Source organism: Rousettus aegyptiacus, unplaced genomic scaffold, assembly GCF_014176215.1.
Source record: "Rousettus aegyptiacus isolate mRouAeg1 unplaced genomic scaffold, mRouAeg1.p scaffold_m13_p_17, whole genome shotgun sequence".
NCBI lineage: Eukaryota > Metazoa > Chordata > Mammalia > Chiroptera > Pteropodidae > Rousettus > Rousettus aegyptiacus.
The window spans coordinates 32,620,831-32,643,197 of NW_023416292.1; the positions used below are offsets into that span (position 1 = coordinate 32,620,831).

General features: G+C 40.6%; 2 protein-coding genes across 14 annotated transcripts in view; one reads left to right on the top strand and one right to left on the bottom strand.

Annotated features, from left to right (window-relative positions):
* The window catches only part of PHTF1 (putative homeodomain transcription factor 1), a 54,780-nt gene extending 37,855 nt beyond the window's left edge, over nucleotides 1–16,925 (top strand). For 2 of the 12 annotated variants that reach the window (XM_036235068.1, XM_036235077.1), the window contains 8 exons: nucleotides 894–1,049; nucleotides 2,019–2,114; nucleotides 2,533–2,658; nucleotides 3,224–4,252; nucleotides 8,901–10,488; nucleotides 13,326–14,857; nucleotides 15,504–15,686; nucleotides 16,171–16,925. In XM_036235068.1, the coding sequence (XP_036090961.1) occupies nucleotides 894–1,049; nucleotides 2,019–2,114; nucleotides 2,533–2,658; nucleotides 3,224–3,244 (399 nt within the window). In that variant the 3' untranslated portion in view covers nucleotides 3,245–4,252; nucleotides 8,901–10,488; nucleotides 13,326–14,857; nucleotides 15,504–15,686; nucleotides 16,171–16,925. Of the gene's footprint in view, nucleotides 1–404; nucleotides 449–893; nucleotides 1,050–2,018; nucleotides 2,115–2,532; nucleotides 2,659–3,223; nucleotides 4,253–8,900; nucleotides 10,489–13,325; nucleotides 14,858–15,503; nucleotides 15,687–16,170 lie in introns of those variants that run through there. The other 10 variants (XM_036235075.1, XM_036235074.1, XM_036235070.1 and 7 more) reach the window with 10 other exon arrangements.
* MAGI3 (membrane associated guanylate kinase, WW and PDZ domain containing 3) overlaps nucleotides 11,998–22,367 on the bottom strand; it is a 173,794-nt gene continuing 163,424 nt past the window's right edge. Inside the window, exons 17-22 of one of the 2 annotated variants that reach the window (XM_036235067.1) lie at nucleotides 19,763–19,865; nucleotides 18,934–19,060; nucleotides 18,227–18,370; nucleotides 16,195–16,333; nucleotides 15,449–15,539; nucleotides 14,765–14,877 (exon numbers count right to left, since the gene is read on the bottom strand). In XM_036235067.1, the coding sequence (XP_036090960.1) occupies nucleotides 15,490–15,539; nucleotides 16,195–16,333; nucleotides 18,227–18,370; nucleotides 18,934–19,060; nucleotides 19,763–19,865 (563 nt within the window). In that variant the 3' untranslated portion in view covers nucleotides 14,765–14,877; nucleotides 15,449–15,489. Of the gene's footprint in view, nucleotides 14,878–15,448; nucleotides 15,540–16,194; nucleotides 16,334–18,226; nucleotides 18,371–18,933; nucleotides 19,061–19,762; nucleotides 19,866–22,367 lie in introns of both variants that reach the window. The other variant, XM_016124324.2, reaches the window with a different exon arrangement.

Consider the following 22,367-nt stretch of genomic DNA (forward strand, 5'->3'; position numbering starts at 1 on the left):
GTTTCAAATGCCCTTTGCCACCATCATGTTTGAAGTAGATATCATCACTGGGTATAGATCTATAAGTTGCCAGTTACTTTTAGAACTTGTGGGATTCTATTGCCTTATGATTTCCATATTTTATCTTGAGAAGTCACCTGCTATTTTTATGGCTGCTCTTTTAAAAGTAATGTCCTTTTTCTCTGGCTGGTTTTAAGAGTTGTTCTTTATTTGGGGTTTATGACAGTTTGGCTGTTGTTTGTATGTAAGTTATCTATAACTGCACAAAAAATTGTATCACTTGCTGAAGAGGTGGGCCTTGGTTACCCCCAGTTGTTACTTTTTCTCCCCTAATTATAACTAATTGGTAGGAGTGAACACCTGACTTAGACTAAGCAAAACATATTTCCTCTTTTGGAAATTAGAACTGAAAACCTGAGTTATCAGTGGTGGACTTCGGAGAAGAAAGGTCAGTGGGCATCAGTGGGACCAGCAGGATGCTGTGACAGACCACGGCTGGAGCAAGTCAAAATCAGGGGGGATAGTAAATAAGAGTCTTGCAAGGCAGCGGAATTGGCTAAGGGAGGTGGAGATGAGGGGACAAATGGACATGGGAAAGAGAGATGAGTGGGTACACTGGTGGTTAAAGAAGCTGGAAATGCGTTTGTCTTATTTTATTAGGTTTTCCTCATTTGTTACTTCTAGACCTGTGTTCTTTCATGCAAGGAGAAAATCTAGTAAATGTAGAGAAATACATAATGACTAATTAAATAGATGATACCTTATGAGTTAAAACTTCTGCTTTGAGTATTAAAATAGTGATATCTTGCAGATGTTGTTACATTGCTAGTGTAAAGGAATAATTATAAATTTTAAGACAAATGAAAAACTTTTCTTTTTGGTCCTTTGTATAGGTTCTCCAAGGACATAAAACTTTTCTGAACGATGCTTATAATTGGGAGTTTTTGATCTGGGAAACAGCTTTACTACTTTTCTTACTGCGCCTGGCCTCATTGGGGTCTGAAACCAATAAGAAATACAGCAATGTTTCAATATTACTTACTGAGCAGGTATTGATTGGTCCCTGTCAGTTTGGTTCAATGGTTAGAGATGACATAATACGATTTGTGCAGAAGGTTCAGGGTTGAATCCAGATTCTATCACTTTCTAGCCATATGATTTTACAGGTCACTTTGCCACTATGTAATCGTTTTCTCCTTACAAAATGAGGATAGTATCTTCCTTACCTGCTCCCAGGATTGAATGGACTGAAAATATACTGTATACTATAAAGGTTTTTTTTATTGGTGAGAAGAGAGCATCCTTTTAATCTTACATTCTACACCAAGTATTAGATCTCTAGAATTCTTGCCATTTAAGTATGTTGAATGAGCTTCTTGGATTTCTTCTGTATCACCCATAAAATACATTCAGTATTTGGAAAGTAGTTGCCCTTTACTATGTAAATAGCTATTAACATTGAGAAATGTTTCTTATAAATACAGAGTAGTATAAAGTTTTAATTTCATGTTTGTCTGTAAGTGTTAAATAAAACCATTTAGTATCATTAGTTCTTTATTTTGCCTTAGAATTATAGTGGAGAATTCTTCCTATAAGGGAAAAGAAAAAGGAATTAAGTTAAAAACAGCTATCTTCTTTCATTCCAAAAATGTTTAATAAGGATGTTAGATTATTTGGGGGATACCAAGATGAATAATATATTATTTTTGAACTCAAGGAGTTTACTGTCTGTTATGTTATAATTAATATTAAATTTTTCATTGTTTTGCTATTTAAATTGCTTCATCACTTTTTTTTTTCACTCAATAGCTTTTGTGCGTGCGTGTGTGTGTGTGTGCGTGCCAAACTTGACTGATTTTGGATGGGGGCTGGGGTACATGACATAGGCACTCTGTAGAAATAGCTGCTGGAGTTTCAAAATTTATTTTACTCTAAAACATGGTTTTCAAAATCTGACAGATTTAATGAGTATACATCTTTTTCTATGACATTTACCTTAATCTCTATTCCTTCCTTAGATAAACTTATATCTTAAGATGGAAAAAAAGCCAAATAAGAAAGAACAGCTTACTCTAGTAAACAATGTATTAAAACTGTCCACCAAATTGTTGAAAGTAAGTAGTATCCTGTGATACCCGTTGACTGCCATTTAAATTAAGTCAGTGCTTTGCTTCTTGGGGAAGGCTGTGTGGAGGCAAAATGCCAATTTCATAGTTTTGGGTTAATGACTGTATAAGAAAAAATTTCTGGTCTTGTTACCCAGATTCTGTTGATCGCTGATGTCTGTCACATTTCTTTAATTACATTTAAAATAAAAATCACAAATAACATATTGCTCGAATTCATCTTAAAAAATTTAGCTAGTGGAAAAGTAGGTGAACTTCACTACAGGTGTCTAAAGGTAGCTACTGAACATTAGGGAAAGACTGCCTCAAACATTCATCTTCACCCAAGACTTAAAAAACAGCCCAGAATCACTGATAGCTACTGAGAAACCACGCATCTCACCTCGGTTCTTTCATGTTTCCGTAGGAGCTGGACACGCCATTCCGACTGTACGGGCTGACGATGAACCCCTTAATCTACAATATCACACGAGTAGTTATCCTTTCTGCTGTCTCAGGTGTTATAAGCGATCTTCTAGGATTTAATATACGAGTGAGTATATGACTGCCACTCTGGGGCATCTGCCTTAGTCTTAAAAATCACTATACATAATCATCTTTATTCTTCACTCCGTGTGTATGTGAGAGGGAAACAGAGACAGACACAGAGAGAGAGACAGAGGGTCAGAGTGGCATGGAAATAACTCTTGAAGTAAAGAACTAGATGTTTGGATTGGTGATGCACAGGCTTCTCGGGTTAGATTTTCTCATTTTACACAAGTACAATAGACTGTGGTCTCGAATGGAACAAAAAAATCAAGTTTGAATCTGTCAAGTTAGTAGCATGGATTGGGTAAGGATCTCCCTATGATCTTGGGACACTTACAGAGGCAGAATGAATGAAAATCAAAACCCATGAACCGCAGTATATCACTTTTGATCCTGGAAATTTTTAAGGTTTTTTTTTTTTCCTCCATGGTGTTCTGTGGTTGCTATTGCCAGAGTTGATCTTTTTCTTCTTATGTAAAGGGTTCTTGGCTCATAATCACGTATGTGTGCCTATAAACCCCACCTGTTTGTCATACAACTCACTAATTTTGGTGATTTTTCTTTCTTAGCTGTGGAAAATTAAATCCTGAGCTGAGTCACGTGTGTGGACTTGCTTCCTTTGCCGGCATCAGCACTTGCTCATGAAGGAGCGTGACGTCTGGAGGAACTGCGAGATACCCACCTGCTTGTCCGAACACACTGGTGCCCTCGCTCTGCCTAACCAAATGAATCACGGTGTTCTCAGAGGAGCCAGGCCTTTTCCAACTGGGCAAGCCTGCTAAAAACTTGTATTTTCATAGTTTTCAAACAATGTGAATAGTCGGGAGACTAAAGACTATGTGTTATGGTAACACAAGGACAACTTTCTAAGTTAAGGACTTGAATCTGAACATTTCAGCGCTGTGACAGTTACATTGAATGAAAATAGTCTTTTGGGTAACTATGGTAGATGCCCAAAGCATGAAGCAAATATGCTTTATTGGAAGTATGCAAATCAGTACTTTTGTATTACAATCTATAGAATCGGAGATTCCATACCTCTAGTAAACACAGATCTAATTTAAACTATTTTAGGTTGAACCCAAATAAAATAACTTTATTGGAGAATTGCAGTTTCTAAGCTTTTTTTATTGAAGGAAAAAAAATAACATTTTAAACTGAGTTTCTGTGAAACTATGGAGGAATTTTTAATTACTTCGCAACTTTGAAGTTAACCTAGTAACTGTGTAGTTGTTAGTAGAAGAGTTATGCATATAATGTGCCGTGTAATTCAGTGTGAGAGATTTAAGTATGTGTATACTCATCCAGGCCCATCATCCAGCGTGGTTTCCATAGAAACCATCTGAGCCATGTTCCCTGTTACTAAGTGTTGTGCAATTTAATGTATCTAACCGTTAGTATAATTTCAGGTCCTCAGTGTCTGTGTTCGGGAAACTACGCCTTTGATGATTTAGAGTCACGTATCAGCATTCTTTGTTACAGACACAGGCATATACAAATGTTTATGAAAACTATAGTAGTGTACTTGTAATTCTTACGCATTGTTACCTGTTTTGAAGAACCTGTTGAGGCGAATTGAAAGCCTGAACATTTTACCGGTAAGATTTTGTGAACTTTATATACATTAGAAATTTAGTTTTATATGTAAAGTGTGTACAGGCAGACCTCATTTTACCTCGCTTTATTGTGTTTTTTTGTTTACAAATTGAAGGCAAGACCCTCTGCCAGCAAAATGATTATGACTTGCTGTATTGCAGTGGTCTGGAACTGAACCCACGTTATCTCCGAGGTAGACCTGTATTCATGCAAAATCATTTTTTTGGTTACTCATATCCTAATACACAGGAACATTTTTGAATTTTAAAGGTAAATTTCTCAAGAAACCAGGAATTGAGGATGGACATTTCTATGTTTGTATTCTTGGTTCTGCCACTCACTAGATTATAATCTGGGGCAATTTATTTAACCTCTCTGTACCTCAATTTCCTTACCTGTTGAATGGGGATAATAACTACCTAACAAGGTCGTTAAGGTTAAATGAGGTTATCTTGTAAGATACTTAGCACAGGATAAAGTACTTAGAACTTAGTAAACCTACAATAAATATTTGTTATTGCTATTAGAATTCTTTAAAAATCTTTCACCTGTAGACTCAACTGTGAAGATAGAAACATAGGAAGCAAAGTTGTTGAACTAGAAGTGGATTAGCAAAAATACGCAGCCATTCTGAATGCTGCATGAGTCACAATTTTTTTTAAAAATAAAATTCCATTATAGTGATTTACCTTTAGAAGGATCTGTTCTTGTAAAGGCACTTCAGTGTCTCGGGAAGTGGCTCAGAAAAATCATGCTTTTACTATTTTCCATAAGGAACAATAGAAATTGTCTCAAATGCAAGACTGAGCTCAGTGTAGATTTCAGACAAAGACTGATGCCTTTTTTTCTCCTACAAAAAATGCCGTTCTATTTTTAATTTGCAGTTTTTTACACTGTGAGTTCTCTAGTTTAAATGTAGTATTTGGCATAGTTTACTCTTGTGGGTTGTTTCAGTGATGATTTTGATGTATAATTGGTTTAAATTATTTTTCAAGTGGGTAAAATTATAAGTATAGTTGCTCATGTCAGCAACTTGGGAATCATTCTTGCCTCCTTACTCCTCATCTCACATCTACTCACCAAGCCTTTGAATAATTTTTCTCTAGATATTTTTCTAATCAGTCCACTCTTCTGTACCCCATTTCTACCACCATAGCCTAAGTCAACTTCCTTTGTTTTTTTGAACAGGTTTCTGCTCTCCTGCTCTTACATATGCATAGCACCCCTGTACCTTAAGCTCAATCTGTTCTCAAAAAGCTAATGTGTCTTTTCTGAAAAGCAAGCCTCATAATTTAGAACCCATTCATGGCTCACTATTACTTTGCAAATAAAAATCAATCTTTTTAGCAAGGTGTACAGGCCCACCCTGTTGAAAAAGATTTTTGAATCTTTACATTTGAAACACATTTTTGCTGGGTATAAAATTCTAGTTTTAAAGATGATGTTGCTCTCCTGCCTCCTGGATTGCATTGTTTCTGACAGGAAGTCTGCTCATTCTTTTAAAAAAAATAATTGGCTGCTTTTACGGTTTTTATCATTGAATTTGTACAATTTACAATGTGTACTGGTAATGTTTTCATTTTCGTGTGTGTGCTTGGGTTTTGTTGCACTTATTGGATCTGTGGGTTTATAGTTTCATCAGATTTGGAAAAATTTTGGCTATTTTTTAAGTTTTCTATATCCCACTCATCTACCTCTTGGCATTCCAATTTGCATGTATGCTTGGCTGCTTGAAGTTGTCCCACAGCCTATTCAAGTACTATACATTTTCCCATTCTTTTTTTTTCTTTTTCTTTAGTTTTAGATAGTTTCTATTCTGTGCCTTCAAGTTCACTAACCTATTCTTCCGCACTACTTTTCTGTTAATTCTACCCAGTGAATTGTCATTTATAGAAGTTCAATTTTTTTTATATCTTTCATAAGTTTCTCCTTAACATGCTATTTCTTTTCTTTACCTCATTTAACATAATACATATATTTGTAATAGAGACAGTAAATAGGGACATTATGTAGCTATCATTTGTTTTCATTTTGTGTATGTTCTATTAAAACTTTAAAAAAATGGGCACCTTTAGCTTTGGCCCATGGGCTAGAGTTTGCTGATCCAACAGCCCTTTTCCCTCTGGTTACTGCTTATCTTTATTCACCTGTGCACATTCAGTCCTTCGCCTCCCCTTTTTTGGTTTGATTGTCACAAATTATCTCTTTTGATATTGCACATTCATTACTAAATTGTAGTAATTATAGTTATCTTTTAATGCCCCCTTTAACCTTTGTTATAATTGTTTAGTATCCTATTCTGAAGTGTATTCGCAGTTTCCTGTATCTGTCTGTCAGTCCAGGGATCCCCAGTCCCTGGGCCACAGACCAGGGGTTAGGAACTGGGCTGCACAGCGGGAGGTATGTGGTGGGCGGGCGGGCGAGCGAAGCTTCATCTGTATTTGCAGCTACTGCCCAGTGTTAGCATCACCGCCTCAGCTCCAGCTCAGATCATCGGGCATTAGATTCTTACAGGCACACTGGTCCCTGGTGCCAAAAAGGTTGGAGACCACTGTAAAGTCATCTTACTCAAAGTTTTGTTTACTTTTGTCTTTTTCCATTAGAAGAGCTTCCGACGTTTCTCGGAATGCAGGTCTTGGCCATTCCCTCAGATTTTGTCTGCCTGGGAAAATCTTTATCCTTCATATCTAAGGTCAGCTTCGCTAGATTCTAATGTTTCTACTGAAAAATCTGATAATCTAATGTGGTTTCCTTTGTAGGTAAGTCTTTTTTTCCCGGCTGCCTTGAGAAATCTTTGTCATTAATTTTTGACAGTTTTACTATAATGTGTCTTGGAAAACGTCTTTTTGAGTTAGTAAAATTAGATGTTCTGTTAGCTTCCTCTGAAGTTTCTTCCATAGGCTTGGGCAGTTTTCATCAATTATTTCTTTGAGTAGGCTCTTTGTTCCCTTCTCCTTCTCTTTTCCTTTTGGTCTACTCATTATCTTATGTTGCTCTTTGTGATGGAGTCAGATAGTTCTCAAAGAGTTCTTTCATTTTTTGAACCTCTCAGTTCTCTCTTCTCCCTCCCTTCTGGGCCATTTCTAGGTTCCTGTCTTTGAGCTCGCTACATCTGTCTTCTGTCTGGTCTGCTCTGTTTTCAGTGCTCCTCGAGTACATTTCTCATCTCATCGAGTTCTTCAGCTCCAGAATTTGTTTCTTTTTTATAGTTTCAATCTCTTCGGTAAAATACTCCATTTGTTCATTAATTTTCTTTGAGAGCTCATCGATCTGCCTTTTTGAGTTCGTCTGATTGAGCTTCTTCACAACTGCAGTCTTAAATTCTCTGTCATTTAAGTCACAGTCTTCCATGACACTGAGTTTGGTTTCTGCACTTCTCATTTTTTGTTTGCGCTCCCATGGTACCTTGATTTATAGTATTTTATGGATTGCTTCTCTGCCTGTGCACTTTTGTTTAGACACTGTTCTGCTTCCTACAATGTAGGTTGATAGGGTACTTTTTTCAGTAGATGGTGTTACAGCACAAGTTGTTTTTTTTCTAACCTGCTCTATTTGTGCCTGTGGAATCACAGTGGAATGGCATCATTTCGGTTTAGGAAGTGCTTGCCAGCCACCTCTACCAGGGTCTGCTGCGGTGTGGAGGGGGGAAAGGAGATGCCTTTTCCTGGGGGACTTGCTTCTGCCCCTCTTACAATCCAAACCATGAGGGCTTCAGCTGACTTCTCCACCATTATGGTGGTCACAGGAGCCGCAGTGACCATGCTGCGTCTGCAGTACCCATTCCTGTCCTTCCCCTGTCCTCCCCTACTTGTTCCTATCTGTCCACCTTCGGATGTTCCAGTGCGTGGGTCTCTCAGACTTCTTTGTGTGTTGAGCAGGGGATCCTTTGTTGAGTTGTCCGACTTGTAAATTTAAGATGAGAAACAAAGGCATCTCCTCACTCTGCCATAATGCTGGCATCCTCATCTTGGTCATTTTTGGGTTTGTTTTTATTGATATTTTTTTCTTCATTTTGGGTCATATTTTCCTCCTTTGCATGCCTGGTCACTTTTTATTGGATGTGAATTTTACATTGTTGGGTGTCGGGGTTTTGTCTGTATGTATATTCTTTGTTTTGGAATGTAGTCACTTGGAAACACTTTGTTCATTTCAAGACTTACTTTTAAACTTTGCTAGAGCAGCATTTAGTCTAGGGCTGCCTTTGTCCGTTACTGAAGCAGTGTCTGTCTAAGTATCCCGATGCCCTGTTCATTATGACGTTTTTCCAATCTGATGGTGAGCACATGAACCGTTCTCCCTTCAAGAATTTTTCTGCCTGCTTCTTTTCGGTGATTCTTCCCCTTCCTTGGGCTGATCAGTACTCACTTAAAGACTTGGAAGGTAAGTCCCTTGCACATTTTTGGAGCTCTTTGGTACTCTGTCCTGAAGATTCGAGCTGCCCTGGCCTCCCCAAATGCTTTGTCTGAACACAGTAAGACTGCTTCGTTCGGTTTGGGTTCCCCTTTCCTGCACCACAAAGGAAACCGCCTCAGAGCAGTCACCTGGGCGGTCATGGGGCGCAGCTCACCTGACCCCGCTATTCTGTCAGCCTGTTGTCCAACACCCAAAACCCGTTTCCCACATATATCTTTCCTTTTATTCCCCCTTCAGTTGTTTAAGGTGGAAGAGTAGATGTTTTTCTCACTTTACTAAATGGAACATAGTTTACCCAGTTGCTCAAGCCAAAGGCTTACGGTAAGTTCTCGGTTCCCTTTTTATTCCGTGTCTAATCTACCAGCAAGCTGTGCCGGTTCTACATCCCACCGTTGTTAGGTGAAGCCTCCTTCTCCTTCCTTTTCCCCTGGGCTACTCTGCTGACCACTGTTCCCTTTCCGTTCTCGCCTCCCACAGTCGGTTCTCCACAGCCCCATGAATGAACTTAGGAAAACAGAAACTGTATCAGTACAGAAGCCCTGCCTGGCTCCCCTGCGGTGGCCTCCGGGGTCCTTCGTCATCACGCCTGCTTCCCTTTCCACCTCCACCTCCTCCATGCCCTACCGCCACCCGGGCCTCCTCTGTGCGCCACGATACCAAATTCCCGAATGCTTTTCTAGGTTCTCCCTTGAGTAGCTTCTCAGCGGTGTCCTTGGCAGGCCCTTCTCTGATGGCCCAGCTTAGGGTAGTTCCACATCTTATCTGTCTGGTCAGTTATATAGCCCCATTCATTTCCTTCATGGCACTTAGTCGCAATCTGATTATTTTTTTTTTCCTGTTTCTGTCCTTCACTAGAATGCAAGTCCCTTAAGGCAGAGACTTTTTTAATTCACTCCTAGATCCCCAGAATGCAGAACGGTAAGTAACTGACCCCATAATGGATACTTGATATAAATCTGTAGAATGAATGAAGAATAGACCTCAAGTAATTTACCATTCGTGCAATTTTTTTTTCCTGTTAGGATGGAGGAATTTAACTTGGTGGTTCTCCTATCCTCAGTGCTTCATTTATCCTGGTATAATAATTTCTAGAACTTGGGCTTTTGATCCCCCAAAAGAAGTGAGATATAATATGCTTTAATGTTTACCTTTGCTGAGAAACTAAATGGAGTTGTAAAAACAGAACTAGAACAGGCTATTCACACATTTTATTGGAATAGCAATAACCATAATTTTATATTATGGTTATATTATGTTCCCTTAATTTTATAATTTGTCGTATTAGGAAAAGTTAGCCCTCCTAAAATTGCTAGAAGTGTAACCTCAGACTTCCTCAATATGTACATGATGGTCCATGTATAATCTAAACACTGAGAAGTTGAATAACCAAGTACTTGCCTAATTGGGATATGGTTTTCTTGACTTCCAGAGACATGTAGAAAAATTCTCAATACCAGTATGTGTCACAAAGTATAAGCTGATGGATGTTTTTATTTTTGATTCATTGTATTTAGAGGTAAGTGGACCTATGCACTGTAAAAATAACATTTCAAGTTAATAAAATTCATTTTTGAAATTTTTTAGACCTGCATACTAATAATGGGCCAAATGGGTCTCACTTTCAAACAGAACATGTGATTTGGGGTTATCAAGAAGTAAACTCATTAAACTTAGTCTCGTCTACAATGTATTTAGTCATTTAAAGTAATTTTTTGCTCTTTGCAGTTATCGATACCCATCCTGAATAATGAAGTTTGAATTTCACAAATGCGCGACGCTTCAGTTCCTTCCCTGCAGCTCGTCCTGGCCCTACAAGCTGTATAAGGTAACAATTATTTATTAAGGACAAAATAAGGCTCTTGATTTGTGTATTTGCTAATAGTTCTGCTTGACTTTAATGGACACATTGTAAAATAGACAAATACCCACAGGATTCTTCGTCAAAATATAGGATTAGGCTAAATTAAAGCCTTTGGCTATGTTTTTGCATTTTAAATGTATATTGAGAAAGACTCGAGTTCTCTAGTAGACAGGATTCCATTCTTAGGCCTTCGTACTCCCTTCTTACACTTCTTAAGGCTCTACTTGCAACATCAAAACAGATCCAAGCTGGTAGGTATCTTAAACTTACTCGGTTAACTAGAGCAAAGATAATAGATATCATGTAATAAGTATGGCATGCTTTAAAGCAGTTGTCGTATTGCTGATAGACCTTAATAACATGACTAGTAAAGAGCTGTCTAAATGAGTAAACCTATTATTGTTTTAAAAGCACAGATAGCTCTTAGGCATCAGCGCATGCCATGAGGACATAAAAAGTTGCTCTGATGTCTGATGTGTTCTTAGCACCAGACCAAAACATCACATTTCGTGTTCTGCAGCCCCAGGGGCACAGTGTGGACCGAGCTTCAGCTCACACATCTTTGTGGAAGCCATCAGTCTGACTGTCACACAGTTTAATTTGCATACTCCTGGCTTTCTTAAAACCCAGTTCTCTGCATGTTTGACCTACTAAACATGAAATTCATGTGTTCACATGTTTAAAAGCATTTGGCTTTTTCTACATGAGAATATCTTGGTTGTTTCCTTTTCTAATACTAAGATAGTCTCGTGTAGCAACAAAAAGCCAAATGCTCTCCTGTGTCGGGGACGTCTGAGACAGGAGCTGACTCTGTCCAAACGCTACTGGGTCAACAACGTTTGATGTAACTAGGTTAGGAGACAATATTGTAGGAGCTGAGTCCAGTCTTTCCAGTGAGACCATGTGAGTTTCCCAGAACTGTTTCTGCTGTCGTGATCAGGAAGGAAATATGTCCACTAAACGAACAAAAACCGTTTAGCTGCCTTTCCTGCAACACCCTCTCCATTGCAGGGCGAGGGTTTCATTCCTAGTGGGAGTTCACGCAATGGTAGGAGTTAATTTTTCTCCTCAAAAGTATTAACCTTGGTCTTGAAATAGGTTTTAGGCATTATTCATACCAAGAAGTCAGAACTTCATTCTAAAAGTGTTATCTCTAGAAATGCCAGATTCTGATGAGACAGAATTTTGTGACCCTGTCGTAACTGGAGTTATACTACTCTAGCCATTAGAAACGAGCTTATGCAAAGCTCTTTTCTTTACAATGGAAGATATAAAGTAGGTATATTTAATTAACTCAAACCAATTGTAAGCTTAACACAGTCATCACAATGAGGGTCTTCCTGCTTGTAGGGCTGTTTGTGCTACGTGGAAGGACCAAATCTAGGTGAGGACTCGGACCATGATGAGAATTAGCTCTACAGATAGAAAGCAACATTAAATAAGCCTAACAGTAGAAGAAATGGAGGCCATGAATCATTTTTTGTTTTTTTTAATATCTATATAAAAAATAACGAGCGATTTACAGATCTCTTTCTCTAATCAGAACTTCAAGTGTGTATATATAAAGGTACTGTACAATATATAAACATTTACAACCAGTACATCCATATTTTGCTTAGCATTCCAAGGCCACATTGCTAAGTCAATATATAATCAGTACAGTGACAGGTTACATAGAAAGGAAAAGAGCCACATCAGACTGACAACATATGACATCAAAGTTATGTCACAGTTAACAATAAAAATAGGCTTTTTATCACTAATTGTGGACTACAGGGAAAATAAATCATTTCTGTGGTACTAAATTCTTAGCATTTATCAAGCCTCCTAATCTTGGTCTATTCAGGTAGTTACAATACAGGGGTAAATATAGTTCTGGATGAAAAGGGGATTTCAAAAATCTTACTCTGGGAAGCATGTCTTATCTACAGGAGCTGATTCCGTTTTACATTAAAGAGTTTCACAGTCAGACTCTGAGAGGGAAGGACCTGGACATGATGCGTTTCACAATAACGAGATGAACCCAGGGTGACAGAACAAGTATGTTCAAATACTCCATAGGATGGTTTTATTCTGAGAAGTTTCTTTATTTATAGATGCCACTGACGCTGCTTCAGGATACGGAAAAAGCCAGATCTATTTTATGGAACTAAAAACTGTCTTTCCCTTCCACTAAACATCTTTAGACTTAAGAAACTCTGAAAATCTGTATAAGCTAAGCAGACGTTTAGCCTCCATTTCTTGTTAAACGAGAAGGTTAACGTAGCTAGAAAGTAAAATTGAGATCTAGCAAGAACGGTCTGTCACAATGTTTGTCCTTACCTGCTGAGCGGGTCTGACAAGGGTTCTGTTCTTAAACACCCGGACTTGTCAGCTGCCTCCAGACGAGCTGGCACTTTACTCGGCAGTGGACTGTGAATCTAGTCTCATGACTAAGTCTTTCACACAAGATATTTTGACTCTTCAAATATGGATTATCTAGTAACGACTAATGACTTAGTAGGAGGTATAACCAAAATATCCAGAAATAGAAATTTGGTAGTTCTTTCAAATAGCATTAAGCACTACTTCCACATGCTTCTTTGTGGTTTTATAATGAAATAACTGCGTGATCTGAGATCCTATAATTACATCAGGGCTGGATAACACAGTAGGTAAACTCAGTACTTTCTCATTTTGAACATTCAATTGTAAGTAATATCTTTAACAGTTATTTGAAATACCTTACCTGGCCGAATTAAAATGCAAAACCATAAAACAGTGTCACTATTTAACTACATTTTTTTTTTCCCCCTTTACAGTAGTGATGTTTCAGTTGTTTTTAAACTGGGACATCATCGGTAGCTGTTAGAAGAGGCAACCACCATCTTTAATGGTGCGTCAACAATCTCTCCGGTAAGGACTCAAATATTTCTCTCTGTAAACATGCAACATGCTATTTGGAATATCAACTTCCAAGCTGAGCCTAACGTTTTTATTACTGTGGAAATATCTCAGTAATAAGGAGAAAACGACATGATGCAGTAGATAACCGGGCACAAATGCAGAGCTGTGACCATCTCGTTAGTATCGACATACGTCACGTGTTCAGACACTCATGACGACGAGCTGGGCAGCCAGCCCAGGGGGTCAGTGGGTTCTCAGCAAACCTGAAGGCCTGTCATGCAGCCTAGGGGACTTGATGCTCAAATCAAATTATACGTATATGTGTTTCAGAATTTTTTGAAGATGATTACCTTTTTTCTTTTGAAAAATGGTGCTTTTTAGTAAGAAAAGATTACGACTTGTTTCCTTTGTTTTGTGCTAAAGGTCACAGCCGTTTCTCAGCCGCAGCAGCGGTGCCCGCGGCCTTACTTGCACTGGGCACCTTCCAGGGCCCCGGGGTGATTGTTTTCTTTGCCTCTGGTTCTCTTCCTTTGTGATCTTCCATTCTGTTTGAAACTGTTCTTTCCTCAGGTTCCTGCTTCACCTTCTTTTCTGACGTTTTGACATTTTCTATTTTATCTTTACTGGAACTCGTTTCTCCTACGGTTCCTCTCTTTCCTTTTTCATTTTCAGATACTACTCTGCTAGCAGGATTATTAGTCTTTTTGGAGGAAAGAGACTTTTCATCTGTTCTCTTACTCTTTTTCTCTGGTGACCTTGTTCTGTGTTTTCCAGGCGGACTCTGCTTTGCATCCTTCCTGATAACAGCCAGTTTTTCTTTCCCGTTCGAGATCTGCTCGGCATTGTCCCTTGCGCGGCTCCCTGCTCTCCGACTCTCAGGTGCTAAGGATTTGGCCTCGGCATTTGGTTGGTCTTTGTTTCCTTCGGGTTTTTTCTGCTGCTTTGGGCTTGAAGACCGTCCTCTGCTTTTTCTGCCATGATCATGTCCAGAACCTTCCCGAGGGTAGCTCTGACAACTTTTAGTCTCCCCTTTCCTGGGGCTCAGTGATCGATCTCTGGGTCGTCTCTTGGGGTCATTTTTTAGAGGACTGGGAATCTTTTCTAAATGTTCCTCTGAGTAGTGACTGGCTGACTTTTTGGGACTAATAGACCTCCCTCTTTGTGTAACTCCATGTTCTGCTTTTAAGAGATTTTTCTTGTCACTGTGCCCAAGACTGCTGGGTGGATCCCTTTTGCTCACATTTTTCTGGAGAAGAGACTGGTTTTCATTTAAAGTGCTTTTCTTTTCAGGTGCAATGTCCCTGGAGTCTTCTGCCTTTTCACATACCTGAACTCTCAGCACAGATCCTTCAGTTGCTGGCATGGCAGACTCTTCAAACATGGAAGCAGGAGGTGAAGGTGGGGGAAATGGTGACTGTTCATCATAAATCACATTTGAAGATGGAAGGTTAGTAATATCCCAATGACCTAAAGAAAAGTGATTTGAGTAGAACATTGTTAAATTTTAGAATTGTAAACAGGAACAATAAGTTTTGAACTTTGACAGCCCTTAGACTTGTACTGACTGCTTAAACAACCTGAATCAGTATTTCATATTTATATACATTTACATATCTCTCTATTAAGGCAGGTAGGTACAGACAGCAGTACTTGTACATTAAAGGTAGGTTGTTTACATATACACAAAGTAACAGTATTCATTTTTCCAATTACTTATGTATAATTAGTAATAGATAATGTTTAAGTAGTAAAGCCCAGAAAAAAAAACTTAAAATTAGACCAAATTACCTGGTCTAAGAGGCTTACTTAGCTACTATCAATGGAAATACAGCTTAAGGATATGCCAAAATCACTAGTAAAGGAGACCGAACTGTGAAACCAGAATGAGGTCATGGGCATATAGAATTGTCTTGTATTAAGCTGTCAAATTTAATGTCAAAAGGAAACTGAAAAGTGCAGAAGAGAGAAGTAGATGTATTTAATAGCACCATTTTTAATTAAAAAAGGAGGAAGTGATTTACAAGACATGCAAATTTACCAAGTCTTTTTAAGGAAAGACCAAGAAAAGCCCTGAAAGCCTTAATGTTGCTCAGGTTTCACGTAGGAGCACAGACCGGAAGGAGCCAAACCTGAAGAAGGAAGAGAAAAAGCCTAGGACTATGTAAAAAAAAATCACAGCGCAGTTAGCAAAGAGGTCACCGGGAACGTATGCTTTACAAGCAGGTGGTGGCAGGTACTACGGTCAGAGTTCCAGGCTGGAACCCAAAAGGGACAAGGTAGGTCCACGTGGTGTGGCACCTTACGTCTAGACAACTGCACTCAAAAAAGGGTGACTTTAATACTGTGATATTTCAAAAACACCATGGAGCCAAGGAGCTGCGAGCTCACTGCGCCCATACCTTAATCTTCAGGTGGGGCTACACGCGATTTGTTTTTGACAAGTGACCGTAAAAGCCTAAAGTTTTGCTACTTATCAAGACAAACTTAAGAGAAATAACATTTGAAAAGATTTCAAATGTTTTTCAAATCATTTGCCTCTAATGTCCTTTTTCTATAGACACTAGGCACATTTCTCTAAAGAAGCAACTGTTTCCACTTAAATTAGCTTAGCCTATATTCCATTCCAACAAGTCTTGCCCTAAGCCACTTATTCTATACCAGTATTTATAATTATGCTGTATATAACTAGATGGTTCTGGTGTTTACCTTTGACTCAGACATTTTTTTTTCCCTCCTCCTGCCCCCTCCCTAACTTTTCAGCTACACCTGAGCTACCTCACTTACCGTGGTCAGGTATCAAGCCAGTCCCTGGCCTCAAGAGAAGAAGAACTTTATTTCCACCAGCCTGAATGAGCTCGATCGCGCGAGTGTGTGTGATGCCTTGCGTCGGTTCTCCGTTGATTTCAACGATCTGGTCACCAACCTAGGGGGGACAGTGACAGGACCAACATGAAACTCTGCAGCCAACTCGAGAGCGGCTCAGCCTTGCTGAGCACCTCCCATCTGTGGACTATTTAACTCGTCACAGTGCTGTCATGCTAGAGGTGAGCAGACACACGGTAGCATGAGGAAGAGAAAACATCCTACATGGGAGAGTTTTATATGCCTAGAAAGTAAAATGTAGGCATCTTGAAATCAAGACTCAAATACTCAGATTAAAACTGAAAAAAATTCACCTTGGAGGCCATTAATATGAATACTTATTTAAAAGCAACGACTTCGATGACAACCATGGAGGAAATAAGAACTCTTATCCTCAGAATATGTAAGTGAGACAAAAATGAGCAGCCAGATTTCTCTTAAGCCATTTTCATGAGGAAATACAGATGATAAATTAGCACTAGATATGTAATTAGAGGAATGAAGATTATAGTAGACAGTATTTGCAGCATGCTTTGGGTGTAGAACATTGAAGTTATTATTTCAATCACATTCTTTAGCTTAAATTTACTGTCCAAACCTGCATAGTATTGTTTTAGCTCAACAGAGTACAATAAAACTTGTAATTGAACAGATTTGCCACCAGGTGTCATTTTTGTTTAACTTTAAAGCTAAATTGGGGGGAAGGAGAAGGCAGCCATGGCTTTAAGATTTATGCGATAAGCCCTTGGAGAGGGAACACCTTCTGTAACAGTCTGTACAAAGATACCGGCCAAAAATGGCACCTTTTACAACTTTGTTACTTTAACATTTTTAAATGTGATAATAAAATAGGGAATACAGCTTTTAATAGAAGAAATTCAGGTCCATATTGCAAAAATTGGGGGCAGAAAAGAAGAGAGAAAAGAATGAGAATAGAATCAAAAGGAGGAGAAAAGTAGGAAGAAGGGAAAAATTATGTTCCTTTAAAAAAAAGTCACTATTTTTAAGACAATCTTGTGGTTTTTAAAACATCTACTAAAAATGTATTAAAGTTACAAATAACGTTTCTAACACATTGCCTCATTAATCTCATAACCTGTTAAGAACCTACATGCTCCCAAAGGAGTCAAAACCTAACGGACACACGCCGCGGGCAGCCATGGGAAGCACACACACTGGGCTGAGGGGGCGACGGGCCTCGGTCGCAGCACTTGCCGCCAGCAAGCGACTCAAGTCTCCCCGAACCGCGGTTTTAAGTCTGTAAGGGGGGATCGTGGGACCCGTCTCACAGCGTCTTTTCTGAGACTACATCTAATACATGTGAAAACATGTAAAGATTTTCTAAATCGGACTTTGTTCTATGTTAAACATGTAAGTCTGACACTGGTCCCTCATAGGAACTTTTCCATTTAGCTGATTTCTCATTTCCTGAGCCCACAACCTTCTTCTCCTAAATTTAAACCAGACTTAAGAACCAGCTTAAGACTCACTAAATTTAGAGACTCAATGACTCAACACTCTTCCATCTATATCACAAGTTAACATTTTCTGTCCTGCTGAATTACACTGTTACACTGTTTGCTCATCGTTTCATATCACCCAGGTCCTGTCTACCCAGCAGAAGGTTCTGGGAAAGCATCTTCAGTATTAAAAAAAAATTCATCTGATGAGCTAGAACATTACCCATCTACTCTATTCTTCCAACAAGTGTCCGTGGAGCACCTGCTGTGAACAGCGAAGGCAGGCGCCACGTCCTGGAATGACAGGCGCAAGTGCAGATGTGGGCAGCGCGGCGTGGCGGACGAGAGGGGCCCGGCCGTCGGGTCCGAAGGGGAAACGGTACGCGCCTGCCTTTCAGGCTTCAGTGACGGAAGAGCTTTCTACACCCCCTGTCATCAACTATTTCCAGACGCGTCCTGTCAGCACCAAGGGGCGCGTCCAGGGGCCAACTCACGTGAACTCTGCCGTCCTTGAGCGCAGGTCCGTCCTCGGCAAGACGCAGGATGAAGAGCCCCATGCTGTACTCCTTCCCGCCCCGCAGGCTGAAGCCGAAGCCCCGCGGGCCTCGCTCCAGCTCCACGGCGCAGCAGCCCAGGCCCTGGGGGGAGGAATGGAGCGCCACGAGCTGCGGCCACCTCCGCGGTGTGGGAGGAAGCCTGCCTTTCTAGCTGGAGAAATAATTTCTGAACCGTAAGGCATACGGAAGGAATGGAAGTTTGGGGCGACGGGCTACCTAGTTTTTCTAAATGCAGCCTAAATTAATCTGAAGATCATATGCCTTCTCTACTAGCTGGTCAATGTGCAGTAGAAAAATCAGAAACCAGAATTTTGGAAAGGTCTTTAAGGTTTAAGTTCTTTAAGCTCTTTTAATCCCCCCCCCCAAAAAAAAAAAAATCCCAAACTCTAACTCGAACACTGCTCTTTCCAAGTATTTAACCGAGGGTTCATATTTCTCCTTTTCTGCAGGGCACACTTGTCTTTCACTCTTTACATTCTCTCATGGAAGCTAAAAGCAAACACATAGTAGGTATTCAAGAATTATTAATTTGGGGAACGAATTTATCTGAGCTGATCTGCAATAAGAATTCACCAAGTGTCAGTGATTTGGCAAATGAAGACGGTGGCCCGCATCGGGGGGGGGGGGGGTGGGTCTTCACTCACCTGACTGTGCCGACTGCCTACAACGGAAATTGTCGCGGTGTCAGGCTGTGCAAGGTGCTTGTGGTCGGACCACGAATGTCTGTAAGAAGCCGAGATGTCCTTCCCGATCTCCCCTTCTAGGGCACTTCTACAAGAGAGAAATCAGTCAGTTTCTGAACTGAGAAAATGAAAAACTAAAAGGCTAAAAGTATAGGTGGTTTAATTTTTTTAAAAAGCTGAACCTTGCCATTCTCCCTTTGACAAACTGCTACGACGACACGCTACACGCAGAAGCAGCCAGAGCAAGGCAAACACCTGGTCATTAAACCGGCACAGCGTGGTCTACCAGCTGCCCCCATGTCGCTCTGTTTTTAAGGGCATCTCAGTGCAGATAGCATCCAGGGAAACTGCACACGAGTAACTGAACCAGAGGGCAGATAAGCTGACCCCGTCATAGTGAACTCTCCTGCAGCACCAACACCTGTGAGGATGCTGAGTTTCTTGAGACCTAATTTTTTTTCTATGGCTCATATTTTCAACGAAAGAGGAAAGAAATAGGTACAAATCCTGCTCAGGCTGAGAGGACAGCAATCCACACGGGTCTGGGGCTTCCCTCCCCAAATTAGGAGGGCCCAGAGCAGCAGAGCCAGCGCTCACGTAGCTCCTTTCGAATCCCCGCTTGTCAGGCATGATTGGATGATTACACTGTGCCCTGGGATAGGGCTAGGAACGGGGTAACGGTTACTGAGCAGGTGGAGGCTGGGAAATCCAAGAGTGCTCAGTCTGACCCCACCCTGGCTTGGGGGGCGGGGCGATGGGAGGAAAAACCAAAACTTGAGAACAGCCTCACCTGTCTCCAGGTATGTGGTTGGCCTGTGACTGTCCCACGGGCCTGTGCTGCAGGGCTGGGCTTTGCCTGGCCGAGTTTGTTCCTGATGGTGGACCGTGATGCTCTGTTCAAAAGAGAAAACAATAGAAATAAGAATCAGTACAAAAAACGTGAAGGCCAAGTGGATCTATGAAAGTGGTTACTGCTTCACCGACGTTAGTGACTGACCCCAATGGCGCAGTGAGTGGAACATTGCCACCTATTTCTCTGTGGCTTCTGATGCATGTTTTATGTTTGAAGAGACTAGCAATCCGTACTACACACGCTTTCCCTCCTTCACCTTTGTTCTGATCGTTCACATAACAAGAAAATCTGAAATGAACGTAGTAATGTTACCACGAGGACATCCTGTAGCCCAGCGTGTGGGTCTCCAGAGCACATTCCCCATAACTGGGAAACCACTCTGGATGGCAGTGACAGGACTCGGGACAGCTGGAACACAGGGGCACGTCTGCAAACCCACACTCATCTTTGAACCTGCGTCTTTAACATGGGAGCAGTTACCTTGCCTGGCACTGAATACCAAAGACCAACTTATAAAACCATCCCGAGTGTTGACAAATGTTTGTGAAGATTTTCCTGCTATTTTCTAAGGGCACGAACATGAGTGAGAACAAAGCAACATTTGTCTCTGCATCCTTTGCCACAGCTCCAGATCTCCTGTTGTTCTTTGAAGGCAGATTTCATAACTAAGCACAGCAGCCAGAACTAGGTGGCAAGTCGCAGGAGATGACAGTTATGAGCAGCTCTCCAGGCTGCCAGATGCATTTTTTAAAGCTGAAACTTTGTAATATTTTATCCTGTCCAAATATCAAACATAGGATATTTAAAACATCAAAGAGAGTGAGCATAGGTTAGATTAAGACCATGAACTCTGAAGCAAGATGGACCTCATCATTTACTGGCTGTGTGTTGAGCAAATTACTTAAATTCTCTGTGTTTCCAAACATCTAATCTATAGAAAGGAAGTTACAGCTACCTCATTTTTATAGAGTTATATATAAAAATATATGATTAAAACAGTGCCTGGTATATTCATTATAGAAATGTTTCTATTATAATCATCAAATTCTCAAAATGATGAAGTCTTATTTGGGGCTATATTTCTCTTAAAGTGTATATTCTGAAATATTTACCTTATTTAGCAAAAAAAAAATGCTCGATGTAGAGGCCACTTTTAGGTTAGAACATGTGGAAACGGATATAAACAATCTTGGAATGTAACAGAGAAAGACTGACCTTAACGACAAGGGATGCACGTGTTCAGGAAGCAGTTTCTACTGAGGAAGCAAAAACTTAGGCTCTACTACAAGCATCATGATTCTAAGCCTGCATTAAAGCGGTCTTCCAAGTTCTTAGGACTAAAAACAAATTATTTTTAAGAACTTCTTGCAACTGAAAGCTAGAGAGTACAGCAGGTGGAGGAGGAGGGCAATGCCCCGGGGTCCGGCTGTGGTGGCCCTGGGGGTTTCCAGTGCTGCCTCGGGCTGCTGGGTTCCTGAGCCCGCGTGGGTTTGCGCAGTGGGAACCAGATGTCGGGGTGCAGGACTAGCGTTTGCAGAACTTCCCCAAGGGCCATCTTTCCTGTTTAGCGTCAAGTGTTCCTGGACGGGAGAGTGGAAGGTGACCTGGACATTTGTCTGTTGCTCTTTTTATATCACTATCACGAGGTTAGTTCCCTAATTAGCTCAACGAGTTACTCATACCGGCCTCCTCACTGGCCTCCTCGCCGCCGGTCTCGTCTTCATTCCGCTCCCCGAGCTCCAGGCCTAGCACGCACACCGAAACATGCCACTGCCTCGCTAGACATCTCTGGTAACCTTGCGTTGCTCGTAAGATGCCAGTCTAACATGCCACCTGGGTGCTTCTGCCTTTCCACTTTACCTCCTGTTCACAGCATCACGTCCTCTGTGAAATCATACCCGGCTCCTTAAGCACACCGTCTTCATGGCATTTAACGCACTGTGAGACTAAGCGAACACTGGTCTCTCCTGCTAGACCATCAACTTGATTACAGGAACCGCACCTTATATACCGGGAAGTTCTTCCACCTCTGTTTACTGGGCATGTCGATTTCAAGTTACCCGCCCCTGCATTTGAGTGTTCATTATAGAGCCGGATTCTCCTGTCATTGTAAAGTCATGGCTACTACTAAGGGAATGGGCACTCATGGAAAAAATTACATCCATCAACGAGGTGACTGGGAGGTAACATGCACCCTTGTACGAGTTCAATTTAGAACGTTTTTTGGCTTCCCTAGCGTGGCCAGAGCAATGGGTGTGTCACTTCAGAATAGGAGAGTATAAATAACTAGATCTATTTCAGAATTTCCTCTACTGTCCCCTCAGGGTGAAAGATGTCACTGCCGGGCAAAAGGCAGTGACATCTTTTATACCCGTTTCCACAGGTTAAATAAAACTTTCCATTGTTGCTATTTCTTTTCATTTTTAGTCCTTCAACCCATGCTCACGTGGCTCCTCCAACTTATTTCTATGTTAAAAGCTGTTGTACTTCTCAAAGTTAGATATTCCATGAGGCCAAAGAGGCCTATGATCTCGGTGAATTT